The sequence below is a fragment of the Buceros rhinoceros genome, unplaced genomic scaffold, assembly GCF_000710305.1.
Source record: "Buceros rhinoceros silvestris isolate BGI_N320 unplaced genomic scaffold, ASM71030v1 scaffold31269, whole genome shotgun sequence".
In the NCBI taxonomy this organism is placed as follows: Eukaryota; Metazoa; Chordata; class Aves; order Bucerotiformes; family Bucerotidae; genus Buceros; species Buceros rhinoceros.
In genome coordinates, this window is record NW_010432696.1 from 13,997 (window position 1) to 31,197 (window position 17,201).

Genomic DNA, 17,201 nt, shown 5'->3' on the forward strand with positions numbered 1-17,201 from the left:
TGTACATAGGCACACACACACACAGGTACAGCAGGATACATCCCCACCCCGTGATCCGCAGAGCGGGAACAAAGGACTCGGTGCTAGAAATACTTTCAAGCATCCCCAGGCTTCATCCCAAGCTCTGCGGCTCAGATCCTTTCTTACCCAGCATGAAAATATTTTATTTTGCTTTTCTTAAATGCCAAGAAAAAAAAACCTTATCTTTCCTGGCTTGGATTTCTTCCATCTGGAATCACTGCATGATCACAGACTGTGATAGGTTGTGTGTTACAGGCAGCACAGAGCAAGAGCCCAAATACCCTCAGAGACCCGTGCGATCACTAAATCTTTGCCGTCACACTCCATCCCCTGGCAACAACGAGCTGAGGACCTGGGGCTTCTCACTTGCGATCCCTGGGTTCAGATACATCCAAGCCCCCTCCCACGATCCAGAAAGACGCCATCGTTTGTGGGCGTGATCCCTGCCTCCAGGACTGAGAACAAAACCAGCGCAGCTGCAGGAAGCCTCCCCAGTACATTGTACTGCCACAAGTCACAACAAACACGAGCGCAACCAGAAGAGAACGGCCCAGCAAACAGCTCAACTGTTCAGGCTAAAGACATCAAAAAGGCACATGCAGAGCTTTCCAGGGCACAGATCCCCGCCGCCTTCCGGGGAGCCAAGCACAGGCTGAGTCAGGGAAATTCAATGCCCAGCGCAGGACTTGCTGCATGCCAGTAACCCGTAAATCTCTGCCATCAGGGCCAGCTTCTGCTCTTCAGCAAGCATGCTCCGCCTGACTTGCTTCCACAGAGGAGCTCCTAGACAATGATTTTCTATCATTTCTGCCTAACGATTAATGAATTCAGAGACCACTCTGGAGACCATCGATGTGGTCAGGAGGTGAGAAGGAACAGGACCTAAGGTGTCAGATTCAGCCAAGGGCTCTGTTTCTTGAAGGCAACATGAACCCCGGGAGGCTGATCAAGTCAGGCTCCACACAGCAAGGGCTCCACGCTGCTGTGTTCTGGAATTCAAGGCATCACATCCCGACGGTCTCAAACTCCGCAGAGTTCAGGTCCCTCAAGAGAAGGTTACAAATACCACCACTAAACACCAAGCTCTCACAAACCAGTTCACGATGGTGGTTGGCACCATTGTTCTGTTAACTGCACAGTTACGCTGAGGCTTAAAGAAGGCAAAATGATTTGCCTGCTGATGCCCAAACAGTCAAGAGCAGAGCTAGATGCAGGCTCTGCTCTCCACTGCCACTCCCATACCAGGTTAGAAATGAGGTAAGAACAAACATGCTATAAGAAACTCCCAAACTGGAGGAAAAAACCCATCTTCCTACCGACTGCGATACATGGACTCGGACTTCACTGGTATCCAGCGGCGATGTACTTGACCCCTGGGCCCTTCTCTCTGAACTGGATTGGTGCTCCCGGTATTTCTTTGACCTTGCAGGTAGTGACAAGAACTCTTTTCCCGAGATCTTCAGGTCCCCCACATGATGGCTGTCCCCATTCTGGTCCTTGGGAAAGCAAGAACAGTCATTGCACTAATTGCCTGGCTCAAGTTTACGTGGAAAACTGCTGGGCAGCATCCATCAAACAGGAGACGCGCAGCAGCCAGATTTCTGACAACTGGACTTGTAAAAACCTCTTCCAAACAGGATGGCAAGCTCATCTTGCTGGAAGCTTTGGGCTTCAGTGTTTCTTGGGCTTTGAACCACCCCCTTATTGTACTTAAAGCACTGAGAGGGCCGCCCAGGGTGTCCTCACTGCAGCAACTATGTGCAGGTCAAAGAGGCTTGAGCACAGCTCAGCAGATGACCCAAGGGCTCACAGGGCTGGGATTCATCAGAAAGCCAAGGACACTGAACAGGATCTGAATTCACAGCACACCAATAGCACGCTGCGGCCAGAAGGACTTTTCCACTCCTTGCAGCGCAAACAGGAATAGCGAGAAGCAGTACAAAAAGACTGATTTCCCTAGATTCTACTGACGGGACCAATCGCAGCCACGCCAGCGTCCACAGTTTGAAAAGCTGCCACAAAAGTGGGTTTCAGACCTGGGAAGAAAGTGCCTTCTGATGCCTTATTGCCTTAGTTAGAGGCCTCAAACTATTTAGCCCATGAAAAAAAAAAAATAGATGAGTCAATTACAGCACGTAAGCACCTTCAGGGCAAAAACCAGCATGTGATCAAGAGATTTTTAGTCTGGTAGAGAGAGGAACAAACAAGAACCAATGGCTGGGAGCTAAAAACCGTAGAGTCTCAAAACAGGGGCTAAGGAGGCACAGGCTGGAGAGAGCAGGATGAGAGAGAAGCGGTGTTCCTGGTCTCTGCCAGCGCCAGTGCGTCCTGGCAGGTACGACCTGCCCAGACACAGCTCCGTGCAGAGGCGCTGGACAAGAACTCCTGGCCTGGGCAGTCACTGGGGTCCCTGCTGCCTTTGAAGGTACCTCAGGCAGAGATGAAGGGCAGAGAGGGTGAGACGATGAGGGTGCTGGAGAGATCACAGCTCACTCCATTGATTTATTCTTTACACAATCATTTGGTTGGAAGAGACCTTTAAGATCACCACCCTCATCATCACCTTATCACCCTTACCAGAGCAAGCCTGAAGCAAAGAACTCTCTCCCGTGACTGTAACCACCTCTCCCGTGACTGTAACCACCTCTCCGTGGGAGCCGCAGCAGGGAGGAGGAAGGGGAACTGCATCCAAAACACTCTTGCACACACCCCACAGGACCACTGCAGGGGGAACAGGACTACTCATGTCTCGGTTATGGACTACCCAGAGCTCTGTTTACTCCAGCCTCCCCATGAAACCCCTGAACACAGCCTGAGCTACCGAAGGAGGCTCAGCTTTTGCAGCAAAGAGTAGGAAACCAACAGCATTAGCAGCCAATCACTCATCAGCAAAACCCTCCTGCTAGCATCCTCTGGGCCACGCTGCTCCGGTGAGGATATACAGTGGAATGTCTCCCTGACACTGGGCACCCTGTCCCTGCTTGGGGACACCCCAGAGATGGAGTCACACCGGTCAAAGCTGGTAGGAGCCCACGCAGCCAGCAGGCAGTTAGGAGAATAAATAAAATACACAAGCAAGCGTGTTTGGCACTTAATTCCCAAAGAGAGTTAATTCAGGGAGGAGCTTTGGTCTGGCCCTCCCAGGGCTTACTGGGATGTTTAGGCACCCAAACGGTTTTGCAGCCTGAGGTTGTTTCCCATTTGACCATCCGCACCAACCTACAACTTGGGCGAGTTTTTTCTCTCTGACATCTCTATAAAAGGGGAAACGTTCCCCGGGACACTCGGGACAGCTGTACCTGGGAAGTGCTGGATGAATGTAAATTATTTGTGCCAGATGTTCAAAAAACGAGAGCACAGCCATCTGCCTGGGCACCTCCTCTGGGAACGGGCAGGACCGAGCCCCATGGCAGCACCAGTCCCTGCTGCTGGGCAGCCCCAGCGATCCTGCCAGGATTTTCTGAGGAGCTTAAGCGATCCCCAGGGGTGGGAAGGCTCAGCGCCTCCCAGCTGACTGCAGCAGCAGCCTTTGCCCTGGGGACACTGGGAAAACGCTGATCTGCTCAGCTCTGGCATTTCCAGCAGCGAACCAGAGCAGGGACAACGCTCAGAGCCCCTCGAAACAAACCCCTCTGCCTCCTGCCACACACCACCTCCTGCTGCTGACCACCTCGTCCCTCCCAGTGCCGAATTCGCTGGGCTGATAAGGCACCCGCCGCTAAAGGGGCTAAACCAGTCATGATTATCCTTCTATAACGGGCTGTTTTTTCAAAAAAGCAGAGAAGTGGCTTTTCCAGCTTTCCGTTAAGTGCCTTTTTAGTTCGACCAGCTGTTCCCCTCCTCCAAGCTCTCAAGAAACCCTCTTTGGTTAATCCCATTGACTCCCATATCTGCTAATTACACACTCCCCTGCAAGGGAAGCCAGTCAACAAGCCATTACAGATTCCGACTGATGCTTCATCCTCGAGGCCAGACGTCTTTGCTTACCTTTTCAGAAGGGAACTTCAGGAGGTCTAAGCTGTCCATGCTGTTCCTTTGGAGTCTCTTTGGCCTGGCTCCTGCAAAACAACGCACTCTCTCATCAGGAGGGTGTCACTCACCCACAGCGCTAATGTCACACAGATAAAACTCAAACCATGACAGACCCTCCGCTCCTGTTAGCTACAAAGTCGAAAGGACAGGATGATGCAGCTGAGCTGTCCTTGAGATTCAGACGTGGGGTTTTTTCTCTGTTGTTCTGGGTCTTTTTCAAAGCGCTATCGCAGCACAGTCCATAACAGCCAAGGCTGCGCCAGGCATCTGCTATCGAACCAGCCGGGTCACGGCAAGACCCTGATCTCAGCTGAGGTCTCTGAAAGTCAGGAGTTACAAACCCTGCTCTAAACCACAAAAATCTGCTGACTGATAGTGAGAAAAATCTGAACAAAAATACAGTTTAATACACCTGTGGGTTTGGTGCCTTATCTTGATGTTTTTAACTTAAAAAAAAAAAAAAAATGTATCTGGGAGGCAGCTTTTCTCGGCAGTCACAAGGGCTGGAAAACTAAGTGAAGGAGCAAATATTTTCTAACTATCATAGGCCCAGCCTTAAGCGGAACAAAACCTTGCCCTGAACCCGACAGACAAATCAAAGTTTGGCAGCATTCATGATATTTGAGATTTCAGAAAACACAGTTTAACATAGTATTCTGGCAATACCTGAGTGAAACACAGTTCAGCTCTGACTCCTTCCCAACCTCTCGTTACCTCCACATCTCCCTCCAACATGCTCCCAGCTGCTCTCGTCTTGCTCACGAACACAGCCAGGATTTACAGAACAGCCCTGGGATGCCTTCACCACACCCAGGAAAACTGTCCTTTCGCCCTCCTGCTCCCCTGGCCAGATCTTTCCTGAAGGTCCAGTTTAGCTGAGCACCATGTGACATCCCACACCAGCAGCACCAAAGGGGCAAGAGATGAAAGCTCTGGACTCACCGTCCAGTGACAACCGCCAAGCCTCAGGGAAAACCCTGGGGGAGGGGGAGTGGATCCATGTGAATTGAAACCCTTCCCCACGCTGAGCCCTGAGAACGGAAACCACTGAGCTCTGGGTGCTTCCTGCAAAAGCAAACTCACCAAACCTAAAGATTCCTCCACTTCCCACCGCCACCTAACGGCACCGTTGCTTGAGGTACAGAAGCTCTCACGGAACCGGGAAGTTCAATCTTGCTCAGCTTTGTACGCTACAAAGAGAAGCTCTGACCAGCAGAGACTTTGCTACGGGCCACGCACACATATCACATCTTGGCTATAGGTGACCTAAAGCTAATGTCACTGCCCCTCACTACCCTGAAGTGATGGACTTCCTGCAGCCATAAAAATTCAAATCAGCAAAATATTTATGCACGTTCTGCCTCTCTCCTCCAAAGAGTACGTTAGCACCAGCTTCACCTTAAGGTGGCTTCATCGCTAGGCTTTGAGTCCAGAAGGGACTGACAGCAGGGATGGTGAAGAGATGCAGAGCAGGCACCAACGTGAATACAGAGAGCACGGAAAACATGTAACGATAAGCAGTCGTCATGTCTACCAAACTCTACCCCATTCCGCACCGCACAGCCAGTCGCTCACTTGGCAGCAGCTCAGTAACAACAGGATTTGACCCCGGAAGGTCAGCGATTGCTGCTGACACTGGCAAGGGTTCAGACACAGAGCTGCAGGAAAAAAAGACTTTGCTGCCCTCAACAAAGCAGGGAGAACTCCTGATCCTGTTGTTCTTATTCCAGTCTTTGCTTATGTTCAGCGAGATGCTTATCGAAGGTATCTTACGTTTGCGAACATATCCTATCCATCCCTCCCGTGAGCAGGATGGGAAAGGCTCAGGCTGTTGGGTACCACTGAAATGATTACGGTTCTTTGGGAGCTGAACACATCTGGAGAGGACCCAGAGCTCTTAAACGAAGCTAAGCTCTTGTAGCAACTCAGTGGGACACACAAGATGTCCCACACCCAGTCCCATCGCTCTACCACCCTCACACCAGCAACCTGGGGGCATCGGCATGGAGGAGGTGGCTGGGCAGCAGCAGGGTGGCCCCAGGTCTCCTCCCCCACTGCCAAATGAGCAAAGGGCTTTTGGCTGCTGCCACGTCGGTCAGGCAGGAGCTTAGTGAGAGAAAGGCAGCAGCAGCTTGTACCCAGTGTCTCCTGGATCTGCGTGATGATGTTCTGGACAATGCTAGAGCTGCTCGCGGTTCTCAGCTTCCCTCAGAAGAACCTAGAGTCTGATTTGTGGAGTGCAGAGCGTCTGGAATAAAAGGCACCTCCAAACACTTCTGGGTTTCAAGGCAATGCCCAAGAGGTGAGGCCAGCAGCTGGAATTGAGCGTGCATCACAGCAGCTTTTAACAGCCACTTCCAGGAAAGCAAGAGAAAAGCAAAGTCTGTCCGATTAGATAAACACACACTATTTCCAGCAGTCTAAAGAGTCGTTAATCAAACACCTCTGTCCTCAGGTGCTTTTATATGTTTGCAACCGCATTAATCTCTGATTTGAGAAAACCTGCCTCTCCTCCGTTAATTTAACACCCGTAGTCAGCTGAGACCACCCCAGCAACTAGGGCAGGCAGAACAATTTGTCTTTTCAGTTGTTTTGAAGCCGGTGTTCCTCTGTTACTGCGGGGATTTCACATGGAAGTTGCGAGTTACAAACTTCAGAGCCTTCCAGCTCAGCTAGCTTCTTCCAGAATGAACCACTGCCAGCAGCACCAGGGCCGAGAAGCCCACAGTTCTGCCAGCCCCGCTCACCCCGAGCTGTCCCGCAGAAGGAGCAAGCGGCACCATTAAAACCAGCAGCTAGAAGAATCAAGAGGCTACCTATCAGTCAGGGCTATCGTAAACCGATTGACACGGGCAGCAGCTCCCACCACGCCGCAGGAGCTTCTCCCCTTCTTGCAGCAGACTGACCCAGCAGCCTCCACACACTCATCTTCCAGGAGAAGAGAGAGATTTCCATACTCACAAGCACCCCACGACAGAGAGAGTCCCATTAACCTTCTGTCTCTGACCAGGACATCTCCTCGGATGGCTCCAGACAGAACTTTCAGCCTCCTTCAACCTATTTTTCCCAAAAATACCTGCACCTCCTAATACTCAGAAAAAGTTCAACTCTGCCTCTTTCTCCCCGGTGCCGATCGACAGTGGCAGCAGAGCCGCAGATGCAGAAGATGGACCGGCTGAAACCTGGGTCTGCTCCTCTGGCAGGTTTTTTTCCTCTCTTCCCTGTATTTATTGGCATGTTTACCAAGGCTGCTGCAGAGCAACGGAAAACCTCAGGGGCATTTCTAAATGCTCTCTCTGTCTTTAAGGTTTACTGAGGTCTCTAATAGACCAAGTTGAAACCTTCTTGTGAACATCAGCTGAGCAACGCTCCTGACTGGCTGTATTCATGCCTTGTTTTCCCAGAGCTCCTTGGATGTTGTTCTTTTCACTGCTCAGGGTTGCTGTTTCTTTTTAAAATATTTTTTTTTTTTCAAAATCTCTTCACTACCCACCCCCATCTCAACACCACCATGAACTAAGGAGTGTTTTTTTACTTTTCACTTTTGTGACATGGTTCCTGAGGTGAGTTTAACGGTTTTCACGTTCTTGGATTTTGAAACTGGATGAAGCAGTCACCTTCCTCCCTGGAAGGCAGCAACGGACTCCAGCAAGGAGGAAGTTCACTACAGCAGAGCAGAGGGTGAAGCTTCTGTGCTTGCCTGCACACGAGTGTGACAACCTTGCTTCCCCCAGCTCTCTCACAGCCTCCATCTCACAAGTACTCTCTGTTCTTCTGCCTTTGGGACACTAACCCAATATATCCATGTCAGACACCCACCTAGACCCATCTTTTTCCTGTCTCCCATCTCCACCCTGCAGAGATGGGGATGGCCCCTCCGCACATCCCTGGGCTACCTGCGATGGCATGAATATAGGAACCTTTATCTACAATCTCTTGTAGATAAAACACGAGGAAGCATTTTATCGTAGGATGGTGATGGGATCATCCCATATAAATTCGCTGTAGGGCAAAGCTAGGTAGACGGTGTGGGCAGTTTTGTTCCTCTATGGACAGTCTCCACGTCCAGCTGGGGCTCCTGAGATTTCAGTGCTGACAAGATTGAGCAGAACACATGTAGCAGCAGCTCAGGGAGCCCTGCCAGGAGCTCTCATCAAGCTGACGTGTGCTTTGATAACTCCTAGACTCTACCCCATCTCCAGCAGCTTGGAGACCTGCCTACTCCATCCCTGTTCGAGACAAAGCAAACCCTCCCGATGCAGATCACGCTCTGTCCCCCTGGGGCGGCTGTACCAGAGGGAGCAGAATTAAACCTGACAGCAGACTCTGCAGAAGACCAACAGGGAAAGGTTGTACGGCCAGCATCGTCCCCCCGCTCTGCCTCCAGCACTCGGGGCTGAGCAGTGCGCACAGCTCAGCAGCAGCGGTTACGCCACAGAACACAAGCTTTGCACCCCAAAGAACACAACGAATCTTGGCATAAGGACTTGCTGTATTTTCATTAAAGGTCATTTCTCTTTGTACCTGCACTGAGGTACTGCCTTGTCTTTTGGGCGAGTTCTTCCAGCCCAGGATGGTGCCTCTTCACATTCGTACAGACTCCAGCATTTCAGAACCTTGATTTCAGTGGACAACTCTACATACTATTCAATATGATTAAATGAGACCAGCCAGGCAGTTGTTTGGGGGTGGAAGACTGTCTGTAAACCCTACCAAGCTCAGAAGTGACAGTGCAGATACAGTCCAGCAATCTGAATGCTCATGGAGCACCTCAAATCATACGCTACTGCCATCTAAACAGGGAAGCTCTGTCCAACCACCATCTGTGCTCCATTATTAGAACAAGCTCTTCAAAAAGGGAAGGGTGAAGGGGGAGAAAAGGAAAAAAACAGGAGCAAGGGAAAAAAGGAGGAAAAAAGCAGTCTCCAGTAGGACAAGCATCTCATTTAAGGCTTTAATTAGTCTTTGAATACATAATGGGTTCTGGCACCATAAATCCACTCGACCTCTATTATTGCCAGCACTTGCATGATAAATGCTGACATTTGTTTTTCCAGTTGTTCCTGGGATGGAACAATACTTCTATCTAAGGAGAGAAAGAAAAGAGTATCAGTTATTTACGATGACTGCGCCATAAAATGCTGGCACCAAGCTGTGCGTCAATCCATGGGAAGGACCATCTGCTTACCCCTCACAGTCCTTTAGACAGGAAAGGAGCTGGGGAATCCTGACAGCTCTGGCCCCTTCTGTGTCTGAGCATACAGCTAGATGGGCAAACCTGATGTTTTTCTCCCTATCAGTTATTAAGGGCTTTTCTGGCTGTGTGGTCTAGACAGAGGCCAAGGGCAGGAACAGCTTACAACAGAAAGGACAGTTTATGTGACAATTCCACAGCCAAGCCACAGCTAAGGGCCAGGGAAAGCAGTGGGGAGGTTGTTCCCAATGTGGTGTCATATCAGACTTCCTCAGGAATGCTGAACTGGGAGCCAAAAGGAATGGAACCTCTTCTGCTGGGAAGATGGGGCTCCAGCATGTTTGCTCTGACTGCTGTACGCATTGGCACACAGACAGCAACAGCTGAGCAAATATCAACCCTCCAGACAGATCCTGAGCACTACAAAAACTTTCTCCAGAATAACAATTTTGCAGTTTTCTTCATAGCCAAACTGTTCCTTTAAAAAACCATACCCACAGTATGCAGTAATAAAAAGAAGTTACTTCTAAATCAAGATGCTTGTCTGCCTGATTTGGCAGAGAACGCTGTGCACGTCCCTCACCCGAGTTTCACATCCTCCCGAATCCAGTCTGCCAGCTGAACAACCGGCTGAAAATAACAGCAACACTTCTCATTGACACAGACCCAGGAGCCCCGTGACATCTGCCCCCCAGGGCCTTCTCTCCTTCAGGGAGAACAACCCCAACTCTCCTCTCAGCCTTTCTTCTCAGGGTAGGAGCTCCAGCCCTCTGAACATCTCCAGGCCTCCTCTGGACTTGCTCCAACAGATCCAGGTCTTCATGCTGGAAGCCCCAGAGCTGGACACAGTACTCTAGGTAGGGTCTCATGAGAGACTAGTAGAGGGGGAGGAATCACAGAATCATCATCCGGCTGGAAGAGACCTCAAAACCTCAAAGATCATCGAGTCCAACCGTTACCCTTACACTGCCAGGGTCCCTACACCATGTCCCTCAACACCAGATCCACACGATTTTTAAACACTTCCAGGGATGGGGACTCCACCACCTCCCTAGGCAACCCGTTCCAATGCTTAATAACCCTCACTGTAAAAAATTTTTTCCTAATATCCAACCTGAACCTCCCCTGGCGCAACTTAAGGCCATTCCCCCTCGTCCTGTCATTTTCGACATAGGAGAAGAGATTGACCCCCACCTCCCTACAACTTCCTTTAAGATAATTATAAAGAGCAATAAGGTCGCCCCTGAGCCTCCTCTTCTCCAGACTGAACAGTCCCAGCTCCTTCAGCCGCTCCTCATAGGACAAGTTCTCCAGACCCTTAACCAACTTTGTTGCCCTTCTCTGAACCCGCTCCAGCACCTCAACATCCTTCCTGAAATGAGGAGCCCAAAACTGAACACAATATTCAAGGTGCGGTCTCACCAGTGCTAAATACAGGGGGACAATCACTGCCCTGCTCCTGCTGGCCACCTCCCTTGACCTGCTGGTCACTATTTTTCTGATGCAGCCCAGGCTATAGGTGTGTATTTGCAGGATCTAGAAAACGCAGAGCACTCCATCATGCAAGACCCAACAGATAGCAAATACAAGCCTTGAAGCTTGTGGGAAGCTTGGAGCCCTGTTAGAAGAGGCCCCCTAAAACCATAACACGCCCCAGGCAATGGTCTGCTTAGTACACCAACAGCTGCGGGGACAGGAGGGTTTTCTAGGAGATAAACTGAACTAGGTGGAGCAGGCTGGGAGGAGGCACATAACCTCGTGGCTAGTTTAAGAACAGCCATGAAAGTCTTGGCAGGAACACCTGGCTTTCTTCTAAGAGCAGGATTCTCTCTGCCAGTACATAGCAGAGCCTCCTGACCTCCCATCTTCCACCATCAGCTGTGCTGAGCAAGCAGAGATGAGAAAGAGACTCACTTTGAGCTAGACAGTGACACGCGGCAATTACGGCAGGAACACTTCCAGCAGCTACGCAAGCCCAAGTACAGCTGCTGCGTCCTGAACGCTAACTTGGGGAGGGCAAAGGAAGGAGCAACTCACATGTCAAAGCCTTGCAGTGATCAAACACTCACCGTAAAACCCTCTAAAAAGAGGGGCAGTGTACCTGATCCCCCCTCCCGGCTGCTGTTGTCAGCCAGTCACCAGCTCACAGCAGCCAGGCACCCCATGGGCTGTGGCTGGCCACGCTAGACTTTGAATTCATGAGCTCTGTCTCTGCAAGGTGCCACGTCTCTTTGCTGAGCGAAGGTCTGTTGTCCAAGTGCTTGTCCCTGCCAGGCTAAGGGCCAGCCTTGCTGCCAACTGAAGGAGCACGATTCCTGAGGTCAGTCAAGGGATAACCGTGATTCCTGCTGAGGGTCTGGCCTTGCCTTGCTCAGTGATGTGCCAAAGCAGACCATGATCATCCACCCAAAAACCTTTAAAAGATTTAAAAAGTAATGCTAGCTGAGAAAGAGAACTCTTCTTCACAGTCCCTTTCTTGCTCTGTGCTGCAAAAAAGACCAGTAAGCAGAGGCATCTTGTTCCCAGTGGTGATAGTGTGCCGTGAGACAGATTACAGCATCTCCTACACGTTGGCTACCAAAGGAAACCACCTGTGGAAAGTGCATTCAGGAACTGGCCAGCACACACCAGAGCTGGGATGGCTGCAGGCACCTGGAACAGCAGCCAAGCTCTCAGCTTCCCAGCTCAGAGTAAGAGCTTGTGTGAGGAACCAACAATTTCCAAAAAATTAGCTCTCCCCACAGCTACGGATCCCTGGATTTAATGGATGCCTTTGCCAAAAGCCACGTTGTACCTCCTCTGCCACAGGCTTCAAGAACTGGCCTCTTCCTCATCCTCCTTTCCAGCGCTTGCAGTCTGCCCTGGCATTGAGATAAAACAAGCACCTGCGTTTATTAGCACAGTGTCTTCTCCCCCAGCCCTGGAGCATTTCCTCTGCTATGGGCCGAGAAGTCTTGCTGTACTTACACTGACACTGGGAATGAGGCTCATGTACAGCACAAGATGAGAGAAGAACATTAAACACTTCTTAACGCTTTGAGAAGAGCATTTTAGAACTTCATAAAGCCAATACTGGGGCAGTCTGAAGTGAGTGCTTAATTACTCGGTTTAAATCCAAATGACTCAGAGGTTCATCCCCCATCAGTGCTGCTGGAATGATTTAATAGTAACAGCACAGGTTACTCAGATTTAGAAGAAACTCATTATGAAGATCATGAAGAGGATCCTTTAGAAGTCCTAAATCTTCACCCAAGAAGCCCTCCCCAGCCTCACAAGCAGCATTCCTGTCCTTCCTGCCCTGCTCCCTTATGCACCACAGCAAGGACCACCAGTCTTTCTGGACACCTTCCTGCTGGTGCCTTACTGGGCAGCATATGGGAGCACTTGCACCTGTCTGAGCTCAGAAGCTCAGGCTCCACTGAGCAACTGTTAAAGGACAATAAAGCAACCAGACCACCTTGCACTCTGCCTTCCACCTGGCCAAAAGCTACTCTGCTTCAGTCAACCCCCTCATCCATCAACCCGCTGCCTAAGCAGGTACAGTTAACCAGCACGGCCCCAGGCTTTCGCTTTCAGAGTGAAACAAGGCTGAGCTGCAGCCTGTCAGCTCTCGGGGAAAATCAAATATAGTTGAGGATACTTAACATTAAGCAATTACTGTGATTACTCAGTCTGACTGGTAAGGATGGGGCAGGTTCCATGCTGAAGCCATCAGCGATGTGACCCGGGACACCCCTGTACCCATCTCCTGAGTGGAGGCAAACGCTACCCAGACACGGAAATCAGAGCCTCAGCGAGCAGGGCTGGCCCGCTGGCACAGAGACGCTGGTCTCAGAGGGCCACATCTCTCAGCTGTGGCCTTCACAGGATGCTTGAGCAAACCATGGAGAAGGAACATCCCTGTCCCCGGGCAGCCTCCCAGCCCGAGGCACAGGCTGGGGTTTGCAGCCTCCCTGCCTTGCCTCGGCAGAGGGCTGGTCAATCTAGCATGTTTCAGCAGCCCTAAACACTTCTTAGGTACTTCAAAGATATTTAAAGCAAGCAAGCAAGCAAACAAAAACAAACAGGCTGGGAAACATAAAAGCAGGTTGCTTCCATCCCTGTCTCATTGATCCAAGGGTTCAAAGATTCCTGTGAAGAAGGCAAGCTCATAACTGCACTGAGGAGCCAAAGCCACACAGAGCTCATCACTGCTCAGGAAGGAGTGGGATTTTGTGCCAACCCAGGCTCAGCTGCCCACTTCACCACTTGAGAAGACCACCTGAAGCACAGCTGCCTCTCTGCAGGGATGAGCAGAACCCAGCACAGAGGCTCCTGAGCACTGAACGAGCAGAGCAGCCTCACGCCTACCCTGTTCCAGCAGCTGATGTGCGGAGTGGGGAAGTCAGCCCCATGGCTGAGTTCTTTCCTGCCCTCAGAGCTGGTTGAGCATGGCTGGGCAGCAGTGTCCTCATACTGCAGACAGCACAGAAACCACACCAGGAACCAGCTTGCAATGCTCTGAAAGCACCTACACACCAACACCTTCTGGAACACCTGCATCCCTCCCCACCCACACCCAGCACCCAGGAGAGGTGTTGCTCAGTGTCTCCTAACGCGACTGCTGCCATCAGAGGTGACAGCTGAGGCTGACAAGCTGCTGAGAAGCAAAAGCAAAGCAGCTCAGATCAGTTTTCACTTTGGAGAGGCACTGAGGCTGGCCCAGGCTGCTCTCTGCCTTCTGCCCAGCAGCTCCACCCCTTGGGTGGTGGGTGAGCCCCTTCTCCCCGCTCCCCTCCCAGCCAGCCAGTGCCAGTCTCTAGAGCAGAGAGCTGGCGAGGAGGAATTGAGGAGGGGAGTGCTGCGAAGCAGCACGCTGCGCACCCTGCAGAGGCAGGGCTGGCTGCTGGCACTCCGGGACATCTCGCAGCTCTGCTGCTTTCCCATGGTTGCCTTCAGCCCTACAGAACAACCCCGTTCCAGCACATCCCCGTACTTCTCTCCAAAGGCAGAATCCAACCAGCACCCAGTTCTTAACAGGCGCTGAGGGGAGGAGGGCAAGAGCGTTTTTCAGGGCCAAGTTTTTGGTTGTTTGGAGAAACAGACCCAACCTCTGTTTGTTTGCTTTGAGTTTTAGCTACTCTGTAGCTTCTTTCAGTTTGTTGCTTTAAGCTCTCTGTGTTTGCGATTCTTGACAAGGTCGTTGCTTTCACAAGGCTTTCCCAGCACTGCCTCCACTTCCCCGGTCTCCAGCTTTGTCTTCTGACATCCAATTGCTTTCAGAGTATTAATTAAAAATCACAAAGAGCTCAGCAAGAGAAGCCAAAGCAGCAGAGGAAAACATCGGATGCTCCTTCCGCCCCCAGGTCCCCGTCGGAGGACAATGCCCAAGAGTTAGAAAGCAGAAGTCCCTTATGAAGGACATCAGTCTGATGGTCCGGCTCAGGGTTTCTCAGCCGGATTTCCCCACAACTCAAGTTTGTACAAAATTTTATTCTACCTGCTTGATGAAATTACTGTGCTTTATAGCACTCCTGCCTTATCAGATGATTTTAGCATCCTTATGAATATGCAGCCATTTTTAACCTTAAGCAGGGAAAAAGAACTAAAGACTCTCACCATGAGATTTGGTGACATCAAAAGGCACGGCTGGTTCAGAAGTCAGCTTGAATCTCAACTCTCTCACCTGCTTCCTATTACAGAACCAGATGTTCCTCTTGCTGAAAATTGCTGCTATTAATAATATAAATAATTATGCTTTTCTAATCATTTAATAGGTGCACAGGAGGGTATCAAAATTCCTGGCAGATATTAAAACACATCTCCCTTCTCAAGTGCTCAGAGACACATTGGCGGCCTCTCTTATCCTCCACTCAAGTTCAGAAGAAGAGAGATGAAGCCAGAATAAAACCCGAGGAGAACCCAGGGGAGCCAGGCTCCTCCCCACAGACCCATCCTCTCCCCAAACCTCTATGCAACAGGACAGCACCTCTCCCACCTGAGAGGTGTGTGTCAAACCATGCACATGGCTAAAGCACCGCAGCATCACGCTCCCTTCCTCTGCAAGATGTTGCTGCAACAGCCCCAGTCCAGAAAATACAGGGGCAGCTAGTTTTCACCTCCCCAGCAGGTTGTCAGGACCAAGTGAGGAGCAGCACCCCTCATGTCCTGCTGACTTGGGAAGCACTATTCTGCAAGGGAACCTGTCCAGCGCCCCTCTCCCACACCGTGAGAGCCAGTCATTTGTTGTTTTTCCTTCAGAGAACACTTTATCCTTCTGCTGACAACAGCCCCAGCCTTGGGAATGTGAGCAACGGCCCTACAGCTTAACGAGGTCACTGCACCCTCCAGTAAACACTGCTCTGACTGCAGCTGCTCAGCCCCTCTGCCCACCCTCCCGCGATCAAACACATGGACCAGGCTGGCTCTGTTGGATGACAAAAATCACTACCGGCTCCAGATGTTAACACAGCACAGGCACATCTGGATCACTGGAGGGCAGTGAGCAGCCCACAGGCACACGCTGGCTCTGCCTCCCCTTCAGAGCTAAGCCCAGTGACTGACCAGGCTTTCCACATGCTTTAAGCAAAAATCCCAGCCCTCCAGTGCTGGTGCTCTCCGAGTCTCATGCTGTGAGATGTGGTTGGTGGGGCTGTGCCACCACCCATGCAGGACACGGCCACACACCAGGCTCAGCTCTCCCCAAGAAGGGCTCTGCTCAGGCCAAGAGCCTCCCTGATCCCCAAGTCAGACCTCCCTGTCCCTGTCTGCAGCGGGATACCAGACCAGAGGAGGTTGCATTCATTTCCAGATTCAGTGGGGAGCATGTTATGAGAGCAGAGACCCCTTGTCTCTATTTTTTCAATTATTTCCAGCTAAAAGGCTGTGGTTATGCAATACAGTCAGAGCTGCAGAGCCCCTTTCCCAGATAAATCTGGCCCGACCCCTCCCACTGCAGCTCCTCCACTCCATGCACCCCCACACCCCGTCAGTGTGTCCCAGCCCCCACTGCTCTCACACCCAGGTGGTCCTTGCCACTGCCCCCCGCCTGCTCCTCTCCATTCCCCAGCCCAAGTGACCTGGCACCCTGTCACCTGCTTTCCTCCACACTTCACCCTGTCCCAGGAGCAGCAGCAACACTGGGTTTAGTTTCTTGGTCCCCTTTCAGAGCAAAACAGTTTCTAGAATTCTGTGACTCTGTGGTAATTTGCCAAAAGGAAGTCCCTAAACAAGATGCCAGGAGTAAGCAGAAGGCCCCAGCTAATAAGTTTCCCAGCAGTTACAGAGATGGAGCTGATGTGCAAAAGGAGGCTGGGGCAGCTGCTGTGGCCCCACACAGCCTGGGAGGAAAGAGCACAGCTCCTGGATGGGGCACGCTGGCTCCCTTGCCCGCAGCTTGGCTGCTCAGGAAAAGCTTTAGCACTGACGTAGCAAGATCAATACAGAGAGCAAGCACGCACAGGCAGCCTTTCTCCTCCCCCAGAACACCGTGCCTCAACCCAAGCATCGTCTTGTCTACGTCAGTTCTGCCAACAGGAACAAGAACACACCACCTGAGAAACCGTGTCTGCACTAACAAGGTCATATTTAATCAGTCAGCACCTCCCAGGATGCAGTTTCGTCTGTGTGAATTAATAAACCTGTCCATAGCGACAGAGCAACCAGCTGGAAGTGCCCCATGCCACGCAGCTAACGTCTGCAGCGGGCAGTTCCAGGACAGCCGGTCCCCGAGCTGGGGACACGCGTCAGGCTGGCAGCACGCCAAGGCCCCGGCTGCGCTCTCGGGCTCCCTGGGGAGCAGAGGCAGAACAGCGCAGGGCCACGAGTAAAGGCATTTTGTCTGCTGTGACCACATCCTACCACACCTTTGTTTCCGAGTGGGGCGTCACCGCAGGGGTGCCAGGGGCGAGATGGCACCCAGCGCGCTGATGCTCACAGCCCGCCCGCAGCTCCCGCCGCAGGCCTTTTTCCTGGG

General features: G+C 51.5%; 1 protein-coding gene across 1 annotated transcript in view; it reads right to left on the reverse strand.

Annotated features, from left to right (window-relative positions):
- Positions 1 to 1,337: 1,337 nt before the first annotated feature.
- LOC104500249 (G-protein-signaling modulator 1-like) overlaps positions 1,338 to 17,201 on the reverse strand; it is a gene marked incomplete at its 3' end in the record, with an annotated part of 28,964 nt that continues 13,100 nt past the window's right edge. The window contains exons 10-11 of the mRNA XM_010143863.1: positions 4,009 to 4,079; positions 1,338 to 1,517 (exon numbers count right to left, since the gene is read on the reverse strand). Coding sequence (XP_010142165.1) covers positions 1,338 to 1,517; positions 4,009 to 4,079 — 251 coding nt within the window. The remainder of the gene's footprint in view (positions 1,518 to 4,008; positions 4,080 to 17,201) is intronic.